Raw genomic sequence first — 26,973 nt, forward strand, 5'->3', positions numbered from 1 at the left:
ACTACTTACTGCATTAATTACTTTGCTTCATGTTGGGTATCCCACCTTTAAGGGTGTTAAAGGAGCTCTTCAGATTTCCTTGCTGTGCCTTGCAGTTAACTAATATTTTTTGTTGTCCATTCTTGGCAGCTTCTGCAAAGGGGATAAAGCACAAACTTTCTGTGCTTTGCACTCCCAGTAGCATACCAAAATTTGAGGCTTTGCTTTTGCAATGCCTTCTAGAATTGCCTTAATCCTTTCATTGGTATCTCCTCAGTATAGGAGTAATCCCCCGTCAAAATTCTGTGTCTGCTCACAGGACAAGATCACAGTTTACATCTCAGTTTGAGAAGGTCTCAGCTGAACATGTTTCTAGCCTGTGGAGTTGCCAGAGCAAATCAGGTCCCGGGAATCGTTTCTGGGTGGTGTTGGTGTCTGCTGGGTAGCTGAGTGCTCCCAACCTACCCAAGGTCAAGTTGGTTTGCTTTGGCTATGCTGCTGTGCTGTAGGGACAAACACTATAGCAGTCTTGACTTACTTGCATTTTGTATGTTGTTACTAATACTGGTATGAGTACTATCAGAAATATATTTTATTAAAAAATGGCTGCTTATGATTTGAGTTTTAGAAAGCAGTAATAGTAGGAGAAATTGTGAATGAAACTTGAAGTAGATAATTTTGTTATTGCAATTATAAGAATATACTCCTTTCTGTATTTTGCAGACTTACATGCTAATTGATGTTTCAAATCCTAGAATGAGCCATCCTACTACATATTGCATCCCTATGGTATTTAGCAAATAATTTCTTTCTCCCAGCCATATTGAAAGTTTTGAAAGATGTTTTTATTCTCACTGTGTATGCTCATTGACTCATACCATGTGTGTACATCTATAAACAAAAATAGTTGAAATCTATTTTTTGAAAATTATTTTATAAATTTATTTATGTTTCTTTTCTGTCCTTAGTAGCATATTTTATTCCTTTAGAATATTGGGTGTTTTTTGTGGTGATGGTCTTTTTGGGAGAGAGTAGATTAGCACAGAGAAGTTTGTAGATGAATAGTAATTATTTATCATGAAATAATAGATCCTGTTACAAGTAGTAGAGTGTAGCTGTAGTTCCTGTGCTTGACCTGTACTTTATAGATAATCTTATTTTTCCTTTCCATTAATATGGTTTGTGTGCCAATACTAAGGTGTGATTCTCTGGATGGAAAATATCTTTCACAGCCTACTGGTTTTCCTGTTTGTTTTCATGCTTGTGAGGTGATTGTTAACAGGTAGCAAATTTAGCTGCTTTACATGGCAATGTTTTGTCTTTTTGAATAAAATAAGACCTTTTTGAGGGTGCTGTTTAACTGAGAGCTTTTGAGTTGTGTGAAAGCAGAACTGCATCTGCTGGTTAAACGTCTTCTCTGTTTTAACAGCTCCACAAAACTCCTTCTTCACTGTTACAGAAAAGCGTGCCTTTACTCGTAACCAGTTTTTGTCCGCCTTTCTGAAATTGATGCATGTATTTTCTCTGTTGAATTTGTATAAGTGCATCATGTTGCAGCCATATAAGACATATAAAAATATAAAACAAATACTAACCAGCATGAAGTCTGGTATGACAGGGTATTGTCTTTATATCAAGTATTGGACAAAAAGATCCATTTTCATTTTTCTGAAATACCTTTACATAATAAAAGCTTTTTGAAATACTTTTCAATTAATGCTGTCTGAGATTTTCAACAGATATTTCTTAAGTTTATTGTCAATCTTGCATTTTTAAATTAAATTAAAAAGCTATCTGTAATATCAAGTTTTTGAGATCACTGATTATACAGGTAGGATAAGAGATAATATGACACAACTTGAAATAAGTAGAGGTATATTACAGTTCTGTTTAGCTCCCTTTAAAAGTTTTCCTATCCGTTTGTTTCGGTTTCATTTTCTTGCCTAGTCAATTGATTGTCAGATTCTTGTTAATTTTCCAGGTGAAACTTATGCTTTAAATATGTGTGAAAAATGAGTGAACAGCTGAACTGGTCAATTCTGTCAGAAGTTCCTTAGAGGGAGCTACTAAAGCTCTTAATCCTAACATGCTCTTAGCAAAGCCTTTAACATCATGCCTTGCATACCCAAACAATCCTCTGCTTGCCTTCTGTAACATTAAGATTGGTTTGTGACATGATGAAGTATATGGAGTGACTTCTTCAGATGGTTGCAGGCCATAAAAATGTTAAGGCAGGAGATAAAACTATGGTCTTCTCCTATTACAAAGTAGCTTGACACTTAAACTGGCATTCCAAAAAATTAAAGGATACTTTTAATAGTTACGGGAGATAATTTTTTTACTTTTTTTGGATAATTCTGTTGGGGTTGTGCTTTAGGCTTTGAAGGGCAGAATTTATCTTCACTGCAGACCTTTCATTGGAAAAAAGGTGGAATTTTAAAAAACAGTTATCAGCTCCCTTTTTGTCTCAGTTGCTGATTGTTTGGACTACATTGAAATTAAAGACCATCCAGTTAACTCCTGTATCTTTTGCTAGGTAAAGTTAAATTAATTCAGAAGATCAGAGGAGTAGTTCAGTAGAAATGAAGTGACATTATTTAGACTGTTGCTAAAGTCAACTTTTATCAATGTTTCTGTGTTCTAGCATGTTTTGTTGTCTTCTGCAAAACAGAATTGCCTTGAGTAAAATGAACCAGTGGCCTGAAGAAAGTTCCAAACTTTCCATTATATTTTAATAAAATAATCTTACATATTTCTGACGTTAGTGTTTACTCGTATTTCTTTAGTATGTCAGAGAATGTGGCTGCTATTGGTCACATAGTTTACTTGTTTACAGTTATGTGACAGTTTGCACAAGCACTTATTATTGTATTACTGTGGTAATCCTATTGGTAAACTCAACCTTGTCCTTTGTTGCTAATCAAAAACTAGCTAATGGTCCAGGTGTTTAACAAAAATAGCTTTCTTTTCCTTTCTAATGCAACAGACAAAGTTACTACACACTGCCTGAACACTAGGGTGTATTTTACATATGTACACACAAATTCGATACTTTTATGTCAGACAAATCCACAGGAATTAGTATTTCTATTTGTATTTTCATCTTTAAGTGAATGTTACCACGGTGAAGTGATAAAAGTGATAAAGATGCATCACCAAGAGTAGCGTAGACATTTTTCAATTTTTTTCTACTTTATTGTTAGTATGAAGTTTGATCTGCCTTGAGTTTTCCTGTTTATACATCAGTATTACACACAGAAACCAAAGTGATTTCTGCTCATGCATTTCTGTCAGTGGGATATCTTTTGCATCATCCATTGTTAATTTGGAATCTTCCTTTTGTTAACTCTCAATATCACCAGGAAAGATAAATGGCCTTGATATTAAGCTTTAGCACTTCCTCGAGTTTGGTGTGGGCAATCTCTGTGGCCTCTGCTGGGGCACACTTTATAGACAGAAATGTTAATAGTTCCTTCCTTTACAACTTTCTATTCTGTTTGTTCAAGTTTGCAATCTTTCCATGTAGAGGTCCCCATTATGAATGGCATTCAAGAGAAACCTCTAGAAGGTGTTTATAAAAGTAAATAATCAACCAGATTGGAGTCTACTGACTTTCTTCCTTCACTGCTCAAAACCCTGATAATTTGAGGTTTGTTTTTTTTTTCCTAGAAGCTTAGGGGAAAAAAGCCCCAAATATCTAGAGCTGTCACTGGCTTTGTGTCTTGATGTGATGGTAAAACCATCCCTGGTGAGAACAGGATAGCTGGAGCAATGATGTCCCCAGTGTGTCTTGTGTGAGTGTGAGGCAGTGGCCCTTTGAAGGATAGTGTTCCAGAATGTGCTAGAGCTCACTGAACAGCTTCAGTAACAGTCTCAAATACTTGTGATTTCTAAGAAACATTATCTTGTGTAAAAAAATTATATACATGGAAATATTAATATTTGGGGGAGATGTAAAATGTTTGGTATGTTTTGAATTGAAAATACTCCTTTTTAATTTCATTATTAACACTGTGTAGATGATCTGGGGGTTTTTTTAAAGGTATTTTACGAGGCAGATAAAAGCATATTGAACATAATTTCTCCTAGTTGCCTTGTGTTCAAGAAAAATAATGTAAGTTGGAGGAAGCAATATATCTTGGAGTTATTTAAAAATACCTTTTTGCTTAAGTAAGAAATCTTTTTTATACGAATTTGATTCAACACCAATGAATGTGAGCATTACATTCTGAGAAATGGGTAACTTTTGCAGCAACATGAAACTACTATGAGAATCTCATCTGATAAGTGGTCTTTTAAATGTGATATAAAAAACAGGCAGAGAAAAAGAATACAATTAGCAATAATGTTTAGGATCAGTTTGAATGGAGGAAGACATGAGAGACTGATTTGGTAACAGCTGGACTTTGGACTAGAGTTTAGTTGGGTGGAAGTGAAGAAAGCAGTTTGCTGTAGAGCTGTGTAACAGCCAAGCAGTTAATGATGTCTCCCTGGGTGGGGGAAAGAAGGAAAGGAATTGAAGATGACACCAAGATTGAATCCAGGAGTTTTGTGACTCTGAGGGAACAAAAAATAGAGCTATTGACAGAGGGAACAGGAAAAGGAAGAATTTGGATAAAGAAGATAAACAGCTTCTTTCAGCTCCTGTTAATTGGTACATGCTCTGTTTACTTCATTCACAGCAATTGAGGATATGGCTGTTAAATTCAGCTCTAATGTTAAGTTTGAATTGGCAGGGAGATGGCAGGATGAAATCTCAGCAAAAATAGGCAGAGATGAAAGTTTTAGGTTATAGATCCTGAATTCTTGGAAGTGGGACTGTGTCATGGTCCACTGAGTTGTAGAGACAGCTTAGGGAAGATGAGTTACCTATGCAAAAGTGAAAAAGAAAAAAACTGAAAGAAAATAGAGCAAAAGAAAAAGAAAAGAGAGAAGGAGAAATCCACCAAAAAGGCAAAAGGAAGGTTGAAAAGAGATTGGAGCTTTGAAAAGCAAAGAATTTGAAAGCATCCTTATAGTGAGATTAACTATAAAAGGAAAGCATACAAATAAACAGAGAGGAAAATAATAAATAAAGGTTTTTTAGCTCAGTTTAACAGAAAACAGATAATTATCTGAGGGAAACTTAATGTAATGTAGAAAGCAACTGAAACTTAATAAAAACTCCTTCAAATAATTACTGTTTTCAAAAAAATATTAGGAAATGTAAAGGTTGTGTTTTCTCAGAAATATCTATATTTGACTTCATAGTTCAAATGTTCTCATCTCAGTGTCTCTTATGCTTTGTTGTATTTACATAGAGAAAACTACATGTTAAAAATTAATAATACAATGACACTACATTTATATTACTGCATTTAGGTAATGTGCGAAGAAACCAGATAGACTAAGATTTTGGAAAAAGTTATTTGTCTTTTACTAGGTAGTTTTCTTTTGTTCTTCATATAAAAATATAGATCAGTAAGGAAATACACATGATGGAAATATGTTTGTCATATATTTTCCCAAAGGTTGTAAACATGGCATTATATTCTTCAGATTGGCTTTATTGTCCAAATAATTCTTTAATTAAATTGAGCTCTTTTTTATTTAAAGCTGTCTTTTGGGGAGATATTGCCTTAGATGATGAAGACTTAAAAATCTTTCAAATTGACAGGACAATTGACCTTACGCAGCACTCCAACGAAAGACTTGGCCATAACACAGGTATGTTATTTCAGCCTTGTTTTAATTTATTTTTCCTCTTAGTTAATTCTGTGTAGAAGGCAATCTGTGTTTTAAATGTGGAAAGGCAGTGTAATGTCTCAGATACCATTAGTTTACACTTAGAAAAGTTATTAAACAAAGACTATAAATTCATTTTAGGGAAAAGAGAAGCAAAAAATTGAATTTTATTCCCTCATTTCTGTTTAAAAATATCTTGTTGAACTGAGGAGCAGAAACTGGTAGGAAGCGTAGAGTCTACTCTGCAGGTGGTCATGTGGGAAAGGAAATTGTACAAAGCTTTGATTTCATCACTGAAAGTTCCTGATAGCAGAGCCCAAACACACTATAGAGAACATATGTGGTATCCTGGAGGCAAAATTGGAAGGCTGGCGTTACAACCCCTCCTTTTGCTCTTGTTACTGTTTCATCCAGTTCTGTACTCAGACCTAGAAGAAACACTAGAATGTGTCATCCTTGCTAGATCTGCCTTGTCTAAAAAACAACGATTTATTTGACATTTTAATACACGTTTCTATGCTATTGTTAACATACAATGCATTAGCACCAGAAGCTGCAATCTGATTAACAGAAGCAGCTGGGTATTCAGACAGCTAGATAAAGAGATTTTATTTATGTGTAAATATGTCTGTTTGCAAGAGAGAAAACATAATCCATTCCTAAATGGATGTCTGTCTAATGTCTAAAAATATTTATGCTTTCAGGCTATGATTTGTAAGTTGATAACTGAGAATTTGTAAACTTTAAGGTTATGATACAAAAAAAAGCCAACTTACTGAGGAAAAGTCTGGAAAAAATGCTATTAGAAAATGTAAACATTTATTATTGAAATTTGTTTTCTGTTAAGTATGTTTTATGTGTTCCTGAACTGAGCTACCATAACTTTTTCCTGATAGGTGGAAAAAATTTTCAGACCAAGGAAGCAATTGAATTTAATCTTTCAATATTGATATATTTAAAAATATTTTTATTTTTTCTAGGTAGATGCTGTGATTAGAGTGTTTTTATGACAATTTGAAAATTAATTTTATCTCCTTTTACATCCACTTGTTTTTCCAAAACAGGAAAACTTTTGAACATTTCTAGATCTAGATTGCATTTTAAAATGTTAATAGAGTCAGTGGTCTCCCTGCTCTGCTCCCCTCCAAACAAATGGTTTTAATTGCCTGCGAAGATATTTCAGGCACTAGTTTTGTTGAAGAAATGTAGGAACAACACTGGTCATTTCCCCTTAAAGTGGATGCAGTCAAGTGATTTCTTTGGCTTGCTGACTCCTGTTTCTTCTTGCTTTTCTTCTTTTCTTTCTAACTGCAAAGTTATTATTTTTTTTAATTACCACAGAAAAGATGTACATTTCTAAGCAGTTTTAAAATTATATTTAATGTTCTATTACTTAGTTTTTCCTTTCTTACATGTTTTGCAATATGCACATTATCTTTTCTTGTGGATGGTATCCTATTCAGGATATTGAATCACCCTGTTAAGTATTGCTAATTCATTTGGATCGTTTTTTTCTGCCTTTACTGCACAACAGGAGTCAATGCAATTGTGATGATCAGTGGGACTGAACTTTGGAGAACAAAATCCCTTAGGTTAATGACTTCATAATTGCTCTCAGAGAACCCTCAACATGCTTGATCTTTCCATAAAGAACATTAGAAAAGTCAATTTTACGCTTCACATATGTAAATTTTTTTCTAAATTTCCAACATTCTTGATGCTTAAACGATGAGTTTAGCTGGTTTTTGCAAACTGAACAGCCTAGTGTGCTCATCTCCCCCTAATTCCCAAACAGCAAATTGCCAGCTAGCTAGTTAATATTAGGTAGCAACTGTAAAAGGAATAAAAAGAATGCTAGATATCTGTAATCTAGAAAACAAAATTTTATCTTAGCTACAGGTACAATGGCAATTAATTGTAAGCTTGATTTCTGAGCACTTTCTGATGTTGGCTTTCAGAGACTAAAGGTGACGTCAGGTGGAAGGATTAAATACTTGGTTGTAAACCATCAGGATGAAGTGGTGGAGTCACAGTTGTTATTGTAACTCTAATTAAAATCTTGAGGCTCACAGGCTCTGATTCACATTATGTGACTGCTCCTTTTCAAGAGGGTTATCTGCCTGGATTTGCAGGGTCAGATAATCTGTGAGCTTCTTGGAGTATGGCTCTGTCATTTTATTTTTCATTTCATCCAAGCAAAATGCATAATCACTGTAAACAGAAACAACAGTAAAGCTGATAACAGTTTTATGTGTATATTGTTATAAATCCAAACTGCCAAAAGTATCCTTCTTCTCCTGCCTGAATTATGAGATGATGCAGCAAATAAGAACTAAAACTTTTTTAGTCTATATGGTTTGGCAAGGCTGCATGTTAGCCATATAAGACAGCTTAGCTAAGTAACATACTTTTTCTTTGGTATCTCACTAAATGAAATACGCAGGCCACAATAAAACAGAAATGAGTGTTTTGGGGGTTTTCCCCCCTAGAAATATAGTATAATACTTTCTTTAAGTAACTGATGGATTCTTTGGGGGTTTTTGTATGTGTGACAGTTGATGCTTTTAATGATTTTTTTAATATTTATTTGGAATGCTTAGCTATAAGCCTTATTTTATAAAATGAATGTTAGCATGAGAGACAATTACATTAATGATGATCAATGTTATATCTGCTGCAGTTTACGTTATAGTTACCATGTAACTTGTTGGGAAGGAATGTGTTGAACTATTACCTCATCTATCTAAAATGTTTTTAAAAATTTGGAAAATTTTTCTCAAGGGAGCCAGCAACTATGTGACAGTGTAATCCCAAATAATTAGGCACATTGTTATTCACTGAGCAGCCACACACTCACTTGCCTTATATGGAATTTTCTCATCTGTAATATGAATTTAAGGTACTGTTTAATAAATATACTTTCTACATATATATTAAAAGGTTTTATGGAAAGCTGGGAAGCGGTGGTTGGAGCTATCAATGGTCCATTTCTTTCTGTCTTTTTACTTTTTCAGTTGTAACAGTAGTTTAGAAACTCCTTTGTCCTATAACAAGTAGTGAATTGTAAAATACAGCCTACTGGAAACCTGTAAAATCCCAAAACTTTCTGAACAATTCTGAGTGATTTAATTGACTCATGTAACGTAGTCAGTGTTTTTGCTTCTGATTTAGTGGTGTTTGAAAAGCCACTTGTAGCCACAAAGGTTTGTGTGAAGTATGTAACAGACTGTATGCAGTAAACACAGAAATGTGTTTTATTTCTGTAAATGGCATGGTAAGTATTAAAATAAGCTACTTCCTAGCTTAGATTGTCATTGTCTGCTGTAATCAGACAGACATATATGTATATATACCTCCCAGGTCTTACTGCAATATACACCAGCATGTGATGTTTCAAAGCCTTAAAAGTGCATTGACATCTATTTACATGCTAGCAAAGAAAAACAAATATTTCATGGCAAAATCAGCCATGTTAAATTTGAATCAGTTTTGTTGGGTGTGTGTGTTTGTTTTCTGATGAAACTGGCTGTTTGCTTTTTCTCTTTCCCCTCCCTTGAAATGAGAAAGTTATCACATACATTCAGAACATTTCTTTGAGAGTAAGCCTTTTAGCTGTCAATCAATAGGGCTCTGAGGATGTCAAGGTCACCAAGAAGAAAAAAGCTCCAAATAATAATTAGATGATGTAATTGTCATGACTTGCCTGAATAACAAAGACATGTTGGCTTACATTCATGGAATGCATACTAGAAAAATTTTCAGCTAATAATGTCATTTTATTGCATTGTCAAGAATACTTGAAATGCTTTTACAGAAATTATCAAAGAATACGAATCTTCATTTAGGATGCCTCTCTAGGCTAATACAGTTGCTATCATATAAAATTCCATGGTTTTAACTTTTGAAAATTCCTTTCTTTTTTTTTCTTTTCTTTTTAAAGGTGGCTTTGGAGAGCATGGAATGTCAAAAAAATGTGGTGCCCTCTATCAGCTTATAGAGAGGATAAGAAGATTTGGCTCTGGTATTTTCACTGTTTAAATTAGCAAGTTGCCTGAAGTGATAGTGTATCATGAACATTAATGATGATAGTACTTTAACACTTTAGAACCTTTCTGTATTACTACTGGCATAAACAAATTATAAAATAAAGTGTGCACGTATAGTAATGAAGAGATTAGCTCTTTGTTCCATTTTCTTAGAGTTCTTCTTCCAGCATGAAATCTGAAAGCTGAAATACATGGTTTAAAATGTCATGTGTACAACTGCTTAACTTTATTTGATGGCTGTTATCAGCTTAACTAATATCAATGCAATGTTATTTCATTGCAAGTAGACCATTCTGCAAAGCTGCTAATTTGGTTTGTTTCTTACATTTTTCTGGATCCAGGTGGGGCATGCTGATGATTCCTACTGTGTTTGAAGCATTTGTGGCGTGTTATGCTGAACAAGCATATTTTTATACTGATCACACTCTTGTCAGTATGAATGTAGTTGAATTGAGCAGGCTATAGGAGTGGAATCCTCCCTAATTCTGTCTGAGTTTACTCGCTATATTTGATACAAGAAGTCGTCAGTTTAATGTAGTGTGAAACCTCAACCCCAAAAAAGGAAAATATGTGAAATACCACTGTAATTGCACCATGTTGTGTTAATCAGAGCATGGTAACTGCCTTTGCAGATGTGCTTTGATGCATCATCTTAATTCTTTAAAGGAGAGTTAAAATTTTAGTGTTGCATAAATGCTTGTCTTCTTTTGTGTGCAATTTGGAATAAATTTCTTGCTTAGACCTCTAAAGAGCACCAATAAAAAGAATTTGGAATGGTAAAACGTCTAGATAAACATGTAATGTGGTTCAGTAATGACCACATACTAAGTATAGAAATAGTTTTTCTGTTTCTGCCTGTATTGTAGACACTTTGTGTGCAATTTATTGTGTAATTCACATTTACACACTCATTTAATTACAAGGATAAGTTATTTGCTTTGCCTGTTTGGGTTTTTTTTTAAACCCTGAAATTTTCTGTGTAATTCCTGATATAATTTAAGTTACATGTTGGTTGTCACAAAGGCAGGCTTTTCTTGACGTGTAGCAGAGCTTTCTCCCTGCCTTGTGCTGTAGCTTCTTCCATTTCTTCCTATTGCTGCTCTCTCTGCCTTGGGGCTATGCCAACATTCCTTACCATGGCTTTGCCCTGGAATCCTCGCTGATTCTGACACAGTCATTCATACTTAAGCGCAGCTGGTACCACAGGGGATTCTCACAGAGGGAAAATGTAGTCTTCTAAGAGGAATAAGACTTCAACTGCACTGAGTAAGATTTTTTAACCACTATTTGAATGATCCATTTTGATCAGCTGCCTGGATCTGTGAACTAACTTACAAATTGTTCAGAAGAAGCACCTGTCCTGGTGTACAAGTCCTTGTCTAACTATCCTTATCCTTTTCTGTTCTCACAGTAAGTTTCAGCTGATTTGAAAAGATTTTCCTGTAGTGGAATGAATGGTAGTAGTATCCCTGAAAATGGTAGACATTTTTTTCTCTTGTAAAGAAATTCCAGCCATGAGTAATACCTACCCATGGGGTTCTAAATGTTAGTTTACGAAATACGTATGATTTCTTACTGTCCAGTGCTTTAAAGATGGCCATGTACTTGCTTTTTCCAGATCATACCATACAAATGAAAGGGATAGTGAATGTCTTGATAACTTTGAGTCTGTCTAAAGTCTGTCACTCTTTGCTGGAAAAATCCTCATTTATTGAAAAAAATCAGACCAAAACTAAATGCAGAGAAAAAGAAACCCAAAAACCACCACCAAAACCACAGGGAGTGTGATTTCTTAAATATTTTTATTAAATGAGAAAATTTAGGTGCACTCATGCAATGCACATCCCAGTTGATAAACATATGTGCAAGATTGTTGCTCTAGATATATTAAAAAAACGAAGATTCAGACTTCATTTCCTTCTCAGAAAACTACGTAATGATAGACCGTCGCATAAGAGCGATGTCCTACTTTGAAAGGGCATAAAGAAATAATCTGAGTTTGATCTGCTGGAAAATAATTGCTCTCTTTTTTCATGTGTTTGTGATCTCATTCAGTGTTTTAATTATCATTGCAGGTTTTGAGCAAAATAATACATCTAAAGGAAGAACTGCTGTAAAATTCTCAGGGAAAAGTGAGAAAAACCGATTTCCCAGAGCTGCTACATCACGAACAGAAAGAATATGGCCAGGTGGTGTCATTCCATATGTAATAGGTGGAAATTTCACTGGTAAGCTTTGTGCTTTGGGTGAAAAGAGGAAAGATAATGTTTTTTAATTGCCTTTTTTTTGTTGTTTTAAATTTTTAAAAGTGAAGTCATGCAATGGAAGTCAGTAGAAGGGTTTCTGTTGGAACAGGCCTGAAGTACATCTGTTTTGAAAATATTAGTCATACTTAATTTTTTTCAAAGGCAAGCTACATAATAAAAAACGGGTAACAACGTTTTAGAGAGGGAAAGTTCTATTTCTTTACCTAATATTTCTTGTTTCACATTTTTTCCATGAGCCTAAGTAATGGAATGCCAAGGAATTTTTTTTTTTTTTTTTAATGCTGTATATTTAGCACAAGAATATCTCCAATTTAGCTGGTCTGACATGTATTCTTCTGAACTGATTTCACTCAACAAACTGACTTCAATGTGTTTTGTTATTCCTCAGTTCGGTTTTCAGATGGGCACACACAGACATTGCATACAACAAGAAGAAAGACTGGTTACCCTATATGTAGAATTCTTGGCAGAAAACTAAATTGATCAATATCAATGTGGCTGTAAGAGACAATTTAAAACAAAAATGGAGCAGGGAAAGCAAAGATATAAGGGAAAATATATGAAATAACATTTATTGTGCACGAGAATACAGGGAACCAAAGGAAACATGCAAATGCTCATACATTGTGTGTATATGGAGAAACCAGAGTAATTTCTTTCAAACTGACAGCTACAGTCAAGCTTTCAGCTTGGGTATTTACATAGTACTGTACCAAATGTGACCTTTGCTTTAGGATTACTGTCTTCTGAAATAATCGTAGTAAACTAAATGAAAAGCACCATATTAAAGATTTTGCCTTCTTCATAATGAAAGACAAATTCTAAAGCTTAGAAAACACTGCTTAAAGATATAAGAAAAGGGCAAGTTGGGATGGAATAACCTTTATTTTTTAGAATCGGATGTGATTTGAACTTTTTTTTTTTACGAGCTTTCAGGTTTTGTTGTCTTTAAGTTTTAAAAAGGTTAGATTTTTTGTTTAATTATCCTATGTAACCTTCAAGGTGAGTGTATTTCTGCTAGCAAATTCTTGCCAAATAATACTCTTCTTTGTGGATTTTCAGCTCAGAAGCAATACAGCTATATTCTCACATGCTGCCTCTATGTCAATAAGCCTTGTCTTTCGTCATGCAATGAATTTACATTGCTCTACTCTCTGAAGGACTGTATACTAGCTAGCTTTGTGTTCTGTGCTGAGAGTTGGCCTGGCTGCTTCTCCATCTAGGGGATAGTTCTAACCTTTTCTGGATGTATTTCTCATTTTTAAAGCAAATATCTAGGTGTGCTTAACGTTTTACCGAATTCTGAATTTCCCATTTTTGATGGATCGTTTGTTTTCTGAGAGATTTTAATGCAAAGAAGGGGAGACTGGTCCCTGTTCCCAACAGCCTTATTTTAATCAAATATTTTTACTGGTATGCCTATTTACATGGCTCAGATGAAACTGGTCTCCAGACTTGAAGGCTGTAGGATTTTTTTTTAAACTTTTTTTTCTTTCTACTAGATAGATAGCTATGATCTAGGGTTACTCAATTTTGTTTGTTCTTTTTCTTTCTGTTTTTTTTTTTTTTTCTCCCACAATGTGGTTCACATGACAGTTTCATTTGGGAAATTGCTTAGCAAATGTTATGCTGATGCAGGCACATAAGCAACGCTGTATTTCTTCTGCTGTCTTCCTCTGGTGTAACATAGTCGTGATGTTTATTGCAGGTTTTATATTTACTGGGGTGTGTCAGGCACTGTTAGCCCCCTTGCAGGCACATAAGTTATGGCCTGAGTATCCCTTTAGCTGGAATCTTGCCATACATGGGACTGCTGGGACACACAGGGCTCCATGATTCACCGAGTGCTTCCAGGCCTATATTCCTAGTATTGATCGTAAGAAGGAAGCTGCAGTTCAGGAAAAGCTCTGGTTTAATCTCCTACAATTGTCGTTGCAGGCACGCAGCGAGCCATGTTCAAGCAGGCCATGCGGCACTGGGAGAAGCACACGTGCGTCACGTTCATCGAGCGCAGCGACGAGGAAAGCTACATTGTGTTTACGTACAGACCCTGTGGGTAAGTGTGCACCTGTGGGGGACACACACTCCTGCTTTCAGCCTTTGGCCATGTTCGTCAGCTTTGCGCTTGGAAGGGAATATCTACTTCACGGGAAAATGAACAAATAATTACTGCTTTTAAATGATGAGCCTGTTCTGCCTGGCTTTAAGTTCATTGAAACTGTGTGTGTGGTAACTTTATGAAGTAGCACCTCTTTTGTCTATTATTAGATAATTTATCTTGCTATATATACACATAGATAGGAGACTTTTATTTTTGGCTTTCTGTCGTGCTTCCAATATTCATATGTGTTGTTCTGAAGGTATTTCAGGTTTATCATTTGTTTATTCTTAGCTTTCTCCATGTCACATATTTACTGATGAATTATGTATGGCCATCTATCCCATATCCCTTTTCCAGCTAAATTGTTGTTTGTTGTAATTTTAGCTCTCGTATTGCTGGAGTATCCTTGCCCAGACTTATTTAACCACCAAATTCATGACCGTTTTGCAAATTCCTTCTTCTAGGTCACTGATACATAAAAGTGAACAGAACAGGTTTTATTACTCATGAGTGCAGCCTTCCATTAATCACCACGTTCCATCTTCAGATATTACTGCTCACAAATGCCTCAGTCAGCTATGTTTGCTATTTATTCCTCTCAGAATTCTTAATTTTATATAGTGCTCAGTGAACTTCCTGAGTGCACCATGTTCATTTCCCAAGAAGAGGGCACACTGCCGTTGGAAATTCAGTACTTCTGACGGTCATCTCCTGTTTGGGTTGTAGGCTCTGCAGTGAACAGCTTTGTCTTACTGCCTTCCTGATCACTGAGCCCTTTGCTTGTCTACTTCTGAATCGTAGTAGGATAAGGTAGTGAAAAGAAGTTTTGGGACCTCCTTGCATTGTAGGAATGCTCCTGAATGTATTTAATTTATAGCCTCTAAAATTACATGTAGAATTATCTGTTTAAAGCACCCATGATATCCTTCTTAAAGTATAGGACAACATAATAAAACCTACTCCTAGGCTGCTTTTGAAAGGCATAGCCTTTGCCCATGAAAGTCTCTGAGCTGCAGATCCTTGCAACAGGGGAGCTTATTCTTGGTATCCTGCCATGTTCTTGTGCCACTCTAGGTCTGCTGTAGAGCCCTGTTAGAAACAGTGCCAAATGAAATGGACTTTTGTTCTGAGCCAGCATGGATATTATTTTAGTTAATGCAACCTGTAAGATAGGATTCACCTGTAAAATAGGATTCAGGGATACTGACACACAGCTGGAAGGAAAATGGGAAGCAGAGAATAATCGTGATGGTTCCCTTGCACTCACAGAGGAAGAAAGCAATTTAAACAGAAGAGTGAAAGATATAAGTGTTTTCAGGCAGTTTAGAAAGAGATTTATGGGGATACCTGCCAAATATAAATTCTACAACTTCAAAATACCCAAAGCCAAATAACAGAAAATCTCTCCAGCCAAAGAACTCTTCCTCAGGCTTCATGAGATCAAATCACTTTGGGGGAAGGCTGGGTTATAATCAGCTTTAACCAGAAGGTTGTAATACACTAAGTATCTACCTCCAAAGTCTATATTATTCTTTATCGTTAATGTTGTTTTATTGAAGGATACTTTGCAAAATACAAATAATTTACAAAGGCTGTAACAAGTTTAAAATAAAAAAAAAGAAGAATGTAGCTATGAAAAGTCCATCACTGATGGAAAAAAAGCCAAGCCAAACAGAAGAGGCAGGTGAATGATTTTTCTAGGGGTCCTCAAATTGTTTCAGGAAGATCCAGATAAATAAGGACATACATTCTCTGGGTGAGAAGGAACTGTGCACTACCCACCAGCATCCAGTGCTGACGCAGGATTTTCCACGGAAAGAGCCCAGACTAAAGTGACACCAAACCAACTGCAAACACTTTCTGCTACACGGCCCGTCGCATTGAAATTAATCTTCAGCTCTTTCCCATGGCACCCTGCTGTGTTGGTTTGTTAGCACATTGTGTCAGTATTGTTTGTACTACCATGGCAGCTAACATTCACAGATGACGGAGACTTTATTGTACTTAGCACTGTTGAAATTAAAAACGAAATGATAAACCCTGCCCCAAAGAGCACACAGTCAAAACATAACACATTAAATGAAACAAAGTGGAGAGTCATATATGTGGAAATTCAGGTGGCAGTATCTACAAAAGTCTCATATGACAGCATTAGCACACTAGTAAGTGAAGTGTTACTGAGCCTTTGTAAACAATAAGAATATTTTGGAGTGTAATGCATTATATCTTGAAACAGTTCATGGGAAGATCATCCCAGAAGGGCAGTGATTAAAAAAGCATATTTGAAATATAGCAGCTGGTTATCAGAGATACATGACTTTCTTAAAGTTGAGAGGTACATATCAGCAATGAATAAGAGAGAAGTTTTGATTATCACAGACCCATAGGACTGCAAGGGATCTCAGAAAGATGTCTAATGTATTCTTAAGACAGAAACAGCTATTCCTATATCATTGCTGATATATGCTTATCTAACTTGGTTCTAAAAACCTGCCAAAAGGAATATTTCACAGCCTCGTAGGAACTGTATTGCTTCAGCATCCTTAATATAAGAAATGCAGGAAGTTGGGGCAGCATTTTTAGTCATAGCTAAACCAGATATTTCTTACTGTAATTACAGGACATTAACTTTTTTCCTTTTCACTATGGCCATAGAAAAGAAATTCCTTTTACTTTTTGAAGGAATCTACTACATAATTTGAGACTGTTATTATGTCTCTCCTGAATTCTATATTCTTTTGGGCTAGAAAACACCTAACTCATTTAATCTTTCCTGGTAAATAGTATTTTCTAGGCCTTTGATGACACTGCTCTTTGAGATTGTTTTCAGCTAGTCCATATCTTTCTTGAAATGGATAGCCCCAAAACTACGGTATGTTTGTCCGGATGAGTCATTATTTCTGCTGAGCCAGTGGGAGAGCTAATGCATGTATCTTGTAGCCTCTCCTTCCACTTAGGTACCTAGGCATAGTGCCTTCCTGTTTTCTCAACAGCTGTCTTGTTCAGCACATGGCTGGTTGGGATGTGATTCCAAATAAGAGCCAGAGCTCTTTCCACAGCACAGGCACGTCATCATTGGCTCCAGTCTTTACATCTTAAGACATCAAGTAATTCCATATTTCCCTTTCCACATCTTTTGTATAACCTCTTAAAGTTGCTATGAACTCCAGGCTTGTCTTCATGGCATTTAGCAGTGTTATCTCTGACTGCAAGTTTAAAAAGCATCTTCTCTATCTTAATGTCATGTAATATTCCAACCAACTTTATATCCCCCTTGCTATCAAACTTCTCTAATTTGCTTATGGACAGTTGTTTGGAAAAATTTCAAAAGCTTTACAGCTGGAGCCCTCCTTCCCATCAGAATAATTTAGTCTGCTGAAGTCTTAAACTATTTGTCATCATGTCTAGTTTTTTTAACCTGAGTTTGACAACAGTTAATTATTAAAATATGGTTTCATAATATAGCTGAATCACTAACTCAGTACTTTGAAATTTTCTAACTAGTGATAGTCATTTGTATCCATGAGCTGCAGATGTGAGAGTAAAAATATAGTATTAAGATACTTAATTTACTTACTTGTTTGTGATTCTACTACCAAGCAGTGTACACTGGCATTAATGTCAATTACAGCAAGTATTTATGCATCTAGTTGATTAAGGCAAATAAGACTCTAAGCGGTAACAGATTCAAAATACTCTTTGCTCACTACTGCTTCTCTATCCTGATGTTTCTTCCTATAAAATTGGAAGTGCCTGAAGACTCAGTCAGTATACTTCTCTGTATGCAAAGCCAAAAAGGGGTCAGCAAATTGGGATGGCATCTAGTCACATGCTGTTAATAAATATTACTGAGTACAAAATCAAGCTTCTTTTTACATAGGAAGACAAAATCAAAAGGAACAATTATTCATATTGTTCTGGTAGCTCAGCATGCCTTTGATGGCAATTTGTGGCAATTTTTGTTCTCCATTTGAAGACTTAAACAATTTTTATGACAAAATTCAGATGACTTATTGCAGTTGCTACTGTATCCTCTTGTCTATGTATTTGGCAGATCTGTCTGAGATACAGGAAAATCAAATCTCTTTTATATGATTCCCCAAGCATTGTAGACTGAACAGATGAATATTTTAACCTTTTTTGAACTTGCTAGTGTATTAAATAGGCATTGCAGGTAAGTTTTTAAAGTTGGTGGAACAGGTAAATTCATTGTCTGAGATGCACCTTTGTAGCATACTTCAGCTAAAGAATATGTTATAAAAGGTGCTCAGTCACTCTTATAAAATGAGGAGAAACCAGAATTGTGCTAAATAATCCATGCACAGGGGAGGGCTGATTCATGCTCTCAGGAGTTGAATAACCCTGGCAGCTGGCACTCTTCCTGCCCATGGCAGCTGGCACAGCTTCATTGCTGGCTGTGGTGTGGCCTGCAGGAGGGCTGTGAGCAAGGCACAGGTTGCCATAGTCCAGAGCGTGGTGCAGTGACATAAACGGTGAGGGGTGGTTTGTATAAATACGCTGGGATAGGCAGATGTTAGCTGAGGAATGTTGGTTGTAGTACTGGGGTGGGCATCTCCACTGAGCAGATAAAGAAGAGGTAGACACTTCTGCCATCACAACAAGTCCTCTTAGGGCAGTGAATCAGAACATTTAGTAACCACAATTGCACCTTGACCCTTGGCAAAAAGCAAATTCGCCAAGCCAGGTCATAGCCAATATCTCCTTTCTACAAATTGAGTTATATCTGTGCTTGAAAGAGGTGTTTTCACCAAGAAAAGCACTCTGCTTCCTGCGTGAGATTTTGTTTGAGAATTTTGTGAGCCTCTTTTTCTTGCTTTGTGTAACATAAAGGTGATGATACACAGTCCTAGTATACTTATGAAATTCTGCAGTTTTTCATCCACATCTTCATTTAGTCAGTGCCATGGCAAGCTGATGTCATGGCCTATGATGATTTTTATATTACGACATTTGCAAGAGTGCAGCTTTTTAAAAAAAGGGCAACATTGACCCTGCCTGATTCTCTCTTCCTTTGTATTAAGAATTTTTTTGACAGTAGTTGTGAAATAATATTGCTTAAAAGAATGGGTATATTGTTCCAGTCATATCACTTTCTCTTTGTCATTTGTTTCTCATTGCTAACCATCATTGATCAGCTAGACTGATTAAATGGAATTAGAGATTCATAAATAGTTACTGTCTCCAAATGCTGTCTGTTGCAATAAAGATTAAAGAGATGAGCTTTAAAACCTGCCAGCTGATTCAATTTAAGGGGTGTGACAAGTGCTCCTACAGCACAGAGATCTTGGTCTTTTGCCAAACACACCTGGGGTCAAACCCATAATATTGCAAATTAATTTACTTCATAGATATTTTAATTTTAGTTTTCCTTATTGTCTCAGTGCATTTGTTGAGGTAAATTGTTGTAGCTTAATTGGATGTATCTGGTGTGCTTGACAAGACATTCAACCTGGCAAATCCTAATGACCCTGTGTAAGTGTGAACTGCTGCTGTTATTTGAAGACTTGGTGTTAATTCTAATTTTCCTTGGCATGTAAAGAAACAGTCAATAAATTTCTTTACATTTTCCAGGCAGTACTTGAAATCTGTCAAGTAACCAGTGTAAGGGAACTCTCATCCTCTGGCTGCTTACTTTTTAGGAGCAGGTTAGCATTAAAAAAAATAATTCCCAATATGTTGGGGTTTAGATGTAGTGTTAGACAACCTAGAGGAATAAATATTATGTAAACAATTGCAGTTAATTATTGTGGAAAAAAAACATCTTTCAAATCTTTCAGATGAGGTACCCTCAGTCTTTCAACTCATTTGAGAACGCTCAACTTTTCTGTTTTATTACTGTAAGAGTAAAATGTCAAATTATTTTGTCAAACAGCTAAAAATCTATCTGATTTATGAAACACCACTAAAAGCTTTCAGACATGATCCAAAACACCTCTGTTTTCAAGAAACAATAATTTCTTGGTGGTGTTAATTTTATTTGGTAAATTGGCTAATTAGGTATTTATTTTCTTATTTTAAAATTGCCTTAATAACTTAATGTTTTATACTGGACGTTTGGTTGCCTGACCTTTTCAAGACACAATGCACAGCCTTAAAAAGTTAGACCCTCACTTGGTCCAAAAGAAGTAAGAAGGACAGGAAGAGATAGACTGTAGTTAAATTCTTGTTTTATTATTTTGCCCTTGTTATCGGTAGTGTCAATAAAGGCAAAGCAGGAGACATAACAGAAGGTACTATTTAAAATAATTTCCTTTTCTTTTTTTCCCTTTTGTCTGTTCATCTCTAAAGTATCACTGTGAAATAACTATATTGAATATATAGAGAAACTTTTAGGCCACCAAAAATGTCTTTTCTAGCTGAAGCATGCAATGTATATGAAGTCAATAAAATAGGCACGTTAATACTATGGAAAAATGTGTTAAACAGTCTACAACTTTAGGTATCAATAACCTATTGATTTTTTTAAGCCATAAATAATCATTAATGTTCTTTAGTTCTGCATTGCAATTTTTCTCTGTAGAGTTTCCACACAGTGGCAAGCATGAAGACTCTGCAGAAGTGTTTAAACTGTTTTAAACAAAAGGATTCTTTCTGTCTTTCCACAATTATATGTGCTTATCCTAACTTAATTGTCATCAATCTCTTGCACTGCCATCATGTGTTGTATTAAGATCATAAAGGTTTTTAACTGCAAATTAAATTCTAGGATTTAAACAAATGTGTTTAAACATGTTGAGTCTCCAAGGTGATTTTGCAGGATTATGGGTGAATTGAAAACTAAATAGGTTAAAACTGGTGGCATGGTTGGGCCTGAAGGGTTGTACTAAATGGATTGGACTCAAGCTGTGACTGAAAGTGCAACATCACAGAAGCTTGTCCTGCAACCTGTCGTTTTTAATATTTTTATCAATGACTCACAAAGAGATGATAGCTCATGCTCTCATCAGAGTGTCATTTATTTTTATTCTTTAGATGAAAACAAGCTCCTGTGTCATGCTATAGACTGACTGAACAGATTGTCACAACGGTGACATCTTTTAAGTAACATCTTTTAAGACCTTGAATAATATAAAAAAATGCCCCATTCTTGTGTATTTTGAATAATAAACTGTTCTTGTATAAGATCTAGTTTGTGAGACTGCCAAAATTACATTGTGCATTACATTGCAGAATTTTTATATACTATTTTCTCAAGTTTTTAACTGAATTTGCTATGTGGTTTGTAGAAATATCTATGCAAATTTTCACCTGTGTTTGTGTTTTAATTACAGGTGCTGTTCTTATGTGGGTCGAAGGGGAAATGGTCCTCAGGCTATATCTATCGGCAAGAACTGTGATAAATTTGGCATAGTTGTCCATGAGCTGGGTCATGTGATAGGTTTTTGGCATGAACATACACGACCAGACCGTGATGACCATGTCACCATCATTAGAGAAAACATCCAACCTGGTGAGATAGTCTGATAAGTATTTTGGAAAAAAAATCATGTGTTTGTTTTTGGTGTTTCTTTTATCTGCTCAACTCTATTGGAACTGAGTGCTGAATAGCTGAAATCATATTTATGCCTGCTATTCTTCTTACCTTGACTGATCTCAAGCTGATTTACATATAAAATACTGAAATTATAATATAATCTTTTCCAAAGATCTGGCAGTGTAGCAAGCCATTAAATAGAAGGCTAGAAGGAGCAAAATAACAATCATGCTCAAAAAGTTTGGAAGAAGCCACTGCTCTAAAGGCTCTTTAAAAGTCATATTTCTGTGCTTGAGGGAAGGGCCTTTCTCTTGTAGGCTTTAGTGAATGCTAAGTAGAAATACGTCAGTAGCTTTTAGCTGTCCAAGAGACTTAGACCTGAGAGGTAAGGTGAAGGACTTTGAATCTGTGACAAAGACATGCACAGGTCCCGCAGTTTACACATTATTCACCTCACTCTCTGTAGAACATGCAGCTTTAGTCAGTGACCTTGGTGCTACTGAGATAAAGCATCTGAGGAACTTGAGAACTTTAAACTGTGACTGTCAGCTCTTTGGCACTCTAGCTGTTGTGCCCTTGCTTGTATTTGGTAGGGAAGATGGGAGGGAACTAGGCATGTTTCATTTGCAATGTTCCTAAATATGTATGGTCTTTGCGACACACTGCTTTCGACTTACAGGAATTCTAGGCTCAAAAAGAGTGAAATCAGAAATTGTCCAATGATAGCTTGGAGTATTTGTCTGTTTCTTTAGGAAATATTTTAAAATGTATTTGAGATATGATTAATCTTTGCCACTTCATTTAGGACTTGGAAGGAGACTGGCAGCTGATACACACTTCCTTAAGTCTCTAAGGTCCTGAAAGGGCATGCGTGTTTGAGCCTTCTTTCTGGTCTCTCTGTGTTACTGACTTGTGCAGATGCCATAAGAGCTCCTCCTCTTTTCTTTCGCTATGATGAGAAAATCAGCTGGAGTGCTATCCTCAGCCGCCTGCTCCCCCTTCCAGTTGTGTCTCTGGTTTCTGACTGGAACGGCTTCTTGTGGTGTGGCATGAGCTTGAGGATCACTAAATGGGATCAGGAAGCCATGAACACTGACACACTGGGTTTTGTTATAGTATGCAACTTATGTTGGTTAAAGTGTTAATATCACTGCAGGGTTTTTTTGCAAGACTCCAGTGCGAATATGAACTGGAGTAAGTGGTGCTTTGTATTGCTACTATACTGATTAGGTCAAAGAACTCATGGTGTGGAATTATGAACTAAGTATAATTCTTTTTCTGCTGTTCTGCTCTTGTTAATTTGCAACAGCTGGAACTTGAAAATATGACTTTGTAGTGTCTGCATTACAGGGAGTCTCAGGGAGCAGCCTTTGCTGAAGCAAAGTCTCTAGTGTCCAGTAGTTTAGTGCTGGATTTAGTATCCAGTTAGACACTTAGTATTCAGTCTAGTGAGTGAGGAGGGTTCTTCTGGAGTCTTTATTGTCAAATGCTTTCTTTTTGAAATTTAGAATCAGACCAGAAATTTGTATGGACTCTACATGAAGCATATTGTGATGTGTAGGGCCTTCATGTGTTAGTTGAATGAGACTAGTCTTTCTAAATCCAAATACACAAATTCGATGATTTGATGTGTGTTTCAGATGTCTGCCCTCTCAGTTAAGAGGGCATAATAAAGTTGCACCCTTTCTCCCAAATGGCAAAGATTTATGAATGTCAGTGGGTAATTAGGTTAGGATCTTTTTTGGTTTTCTTTTCCTGTTTGGTTTTTACCTTTACAGAAAAAGATATTAAGGAGCCTGTAATTATCAATTATTTTTAGGTCAGGAATATAACTTTTTGAAGATGGAGCCTGGAGAGGTGAACTCCCTTGGGGAACCGTATGACTTTGACAGCATTATGCACTATGCCAGGAACACCTTCTCAAGGTTGGAGTCTCAGGTTATACCTTTTGACTTTTAATTCTATTCCTGTCTGTGAATGCTAAGAACTATGCTTTTTGAAGTATTTTGAAATCCCTTAAAATGTCCCTTGCAATATAGTATACTTACAGCAGTCAAAGCACAGTTTGTTTATTTTAAGTGGAAGTAATTTAATTATATTTTAAAATGCATTTATTTTCTGTTCAGTTTCAAAACAGCCCTTTGATCTTGCTTCAGTTCTTTAGATTTTCAGATAAGATAATCTGAAACCTCATTTTATATGATATTCACTTTCTTTTTGTGTCCACAAAAACATGAATTTAGAAAAACCAAATGAGTGAAATGTTATGTGTATGTTATGTAGGAATGTTATGTGTAACAGGATCTGTTCTCTGAAAGAGAGATCTCCTTTGATGCATAGAGTTTCATAACTATGGATTATGCAGGTAGAGCAAGTCAACCATTTATAACAGGATGCAGCCTTCTCTCTCTTGTTTGTACAGATTTTTACTGCCATCAAAACCTTATAATAAAGAGTTCTGCTTGCTCTGTCCTGTTGCGTGCTGATCCATTCTCAGCTCCTTAGTAACTCACTGGGGCTCTCTCTGAAAGGATGCAGGGTTGTGTACAATGAGCTGGTCCCATAGATCAGCCTTGCTCTGGAGAAAAAGAGAAGAAGGAGGGTTTCACCCAGTCTCCTATTATATTTCATATCAAGTTACAGTTCAGCTAATTATTCTCTAAAAATACCAGAGTAATGTAAAATTAAAAGAAGCCTCCAGAAACACCCAAAAAAAATTTTAGTTCGAAAAGTTAGGTGCTTGGGTTGTTTTTTTTTAATTTATTTCTCCAATTCATATATTTTAAGGCAAAAATACTAGACAATCTGACACTTTGAAATAAACTGAGGCCCACTAAAACCTCAACAGCCTTTGCAAATTTGTTTGGCTGCTTCTCTCAATATAAATTATATTATTAAAAAAATCCAACCAAAGGCTGTATTACTCAGCATACGCATAATTCACCCCTGGAAGAGCATGGGAATGTGCCACATGAGGTAGCTATTAGTCACGTTGCCTAATCCAGTTACACATACCATTACCTTAAGGAAGAGATTATAAGAAGCTATAGAAAATAGAGTAATTGAACAAGACAGAACCCCCCCAAGTCCTAGGGCAAGGACAACATCAAGGTAATTTGATTTGTTGGCCCTGATCTCACCACTTTCCAAGCTGGCAAAAACTGATAGTGCCATGAGTAGGCATGCCCTGCCCCAAGGTACAAGAGGTTGTTACTTCATACTGTCTAAAAACAGCCAGCAAAACCCTGAGGTCAGGTATTGATTTGCACCAATTCATCTTGCAAGCGTGAGTCATGCACGCTGTGGCATATTGCCTGCTGTTTGTTAGACTTTGCTCACCCAGATAAGTAGTAGAAATCACAAAACATCATAAAGTTCTAGTCATACACAAGGCTTTTGTTCATGCTGTATTAAAACTTACAGTATGTCCCCTTGTTAAAGTGCTAAGGCATTTAAGAGAGGATTGTTTTCATTTCAAAGTATTGAAAGCATTAGTTTCAGGTTGTACTGAAATTCAGTGGAAAATAGAATTATATTTCATAGATGCAAACAGTTTCTAAAGAATAATGTGCTTTAGTTCTAGAAACTGATTAATGCCATATGTAGTTTATTTCACTGTTTAGGGTAACATCCTGAGATGATTCTGTCTTTGCAAAATTTCTAGTGATGCCTCAAAAAAATCTGACTGGATAAAGAGAGCAGTATGTATCTACAGTACTCAAAAGGGTTCATTTATTATAGTTTGAAAACCAATATGTGTTTAGAAATGGTATTCCTAACTACAAAAAACCTTACTGTTCATTCATTTTGGACCTATATTATATCTGAAAGTGCTAGTTTTACTTTTCAATAAAAGCCCTGCAGGTATACAAGAGACTATAAAAAAATTCAAGAAAAAGAGACTATAGAAACATATTCTTCTGTTAACTTCCATTTAATGGGATTTGAGGGCTTTTAAGTTGTGGAATGTGATAATAGAATGTAGTTTTGTACCTTAATCTTTTAAAATTTATTTGAATATACAAAAATGTTTTAGATCATATTAAAAGTCTGGGAAATTTTGAATGAACTGCACATTTGGAACAAGTGTACTTCTCTATGATGTCTTGTCATTTAAGGTTAATGTCATGAAAATCACATATGGTAAGTTGATATATTTTATTGTGAAGCAAGTAAAGGCTGGCAAGTAAGCGTATCTGTTTCAAAAGCGTCAGCAGCTAGAGTGAAGTTTGATGTCTTATAACACTTGACGGAATCATGATTGGCAAATGTATCTGACTTTACCTGCTCTTACATGTAAGTCAGACTTCAGGACTTCTCATAAAAACTTTGTTAGAATGGGAACTTTGTGATTAAGAATTTTGTGGTAGAGATTAATTTATGTATTTTTATGCAATTTTATAATTTTTTTTCAGTATAGCAATAGCATAATGGCAGTGTCTTTTACTTGTGTAGTCTTAATAGTAGTAAGAGATCTTCCTCTTGTCTAACAGAAATACAAAAGTTGCTATGTTAATTGATAGGTTATTTTATGGTAACTTTGCATAAAGTTTGCCAATGTGAGGAATTTTATGGCATGTTGTCTGTATTTAAATTCTGTATTTTACCCTCTTATTTACGTCAAATATAAAAACCAGATTTAAAAACCAGGTAGACATTCATGGAACTCAGGCAGTTTAATGACAGAAACCTGATAGGGGTTTTTGGGGTCTATTTTTATTTTTATTTTTTTTAGGGGCATGTTTCTGGATACCATTCTCCCTTCCCGTGATGACAATGGTATACGACCTGCCATTGGCCAGCGTACTCGTCTAAGTAAAGGAGATATTGCACAGGCAAGAAAGCTGTATAGATGTCCAGGTATTGCACCACAAACAAACAAAAACCACATACTAGCAACTGTTTGACTTGTTGTTCAAGAGGAATGATAAACTTTTTGTGTCAGCTGCTCAGTAGTCCGTTTCTGTGTTGGCAACTGACATAGGCTGCTCAGGAACTGAATCATAAAAGAATTTTATGGATAAGGTCACTGGAATGCAAAGCACCTAAGGACAGATAAACCGTATGAAACAACATGACATTTCAATCTGCTTTTCTTAGCTGTTCAACAACTAGAAAAAAAGATGTTTAATATCACTTCTGGTTTGCATACTGGCTGGAGTCCTTTATTTGAATTCAAGTTGAGTGCTCAAGAACCAAAATGAATTATTGCACTCAGCTGTGAACCCATTATATTTTTTGAAATTTTGTCAATAAAAGAAGCCAGGACAACTAAATTGTAAACTCTTTTATGGATAAAATTGTGCGATCTTACTACAAAATTTCTACAGTTTTAACAGAAACATTTACTATTTGAATATC

General features: G+C 35.7%; 1 protein-coding gene across 3 annotated transcripts in view; it reads left to right on the top strand.

The window, feature by feature from the left end:
* TLL1 (tolloid like 1) overlaps positions 1 to 26,973 on the top strand; it is a 127,843-nt gene that overhangs the window by 51,579 nt on the left and 49,291 nt on the right. For 2 of the 3 annotated variants that reach the window (XR_006013890.1, XM_042014862.1), the window contains exons 2-8: positions 5,575 to 5,685; positions 9,644 to 9,724; positions 11,825 to 11,977; positions 13,955 to 14,072; positions 21,410 to 21,588; positions 23,432 to 23,537; positions 26,348 to 26,472. Coding sequence is in view for 2 of the 3 variants with exons in the window: in XM_042014862.1 (XP_041870796.1) it covers positions 5,575 to 5,685; positions 9,644 to 9,724; positions 11,825 to 11,977; positions 13,955 to 14,072; positions 21,410 to 21,588; positions 23,432 to 23,537; positions 26,348 to 26,472 (873 nt within the window). In the remaining variant the exon portion in view is untranslated. The remainder of the gene's footprint in view (positions 1 to 5,574; positions 5,686 to 9,643; positions 9,725 to 11,824; positions 11,978 to 13,954; positions 14,073 to 21,409; positions 21,589 to 23,431; positions 23,538 to 26,347; positions 26,473 to 26,973) is intronic. The other variant, XM_042014861.1, reaches the window with a different exon arrangement.

Source organism: Corvus kubaryi, unplaced genomic scaffold (assembly GCF_017639235.1).
Source record: "Corvus kubaryi isolate FWS band 111438036 unplaced genomic scaffold, C.kubaryi_AGA036_p1.0 split3-131, whole genome shotgun sequence".
NCBI classification, from domain to species: Eukaryota; Metazoa; Chordata; class Aves; order Passeriformes; family Corvidae; genus Corvus; species Corvus kubaryi.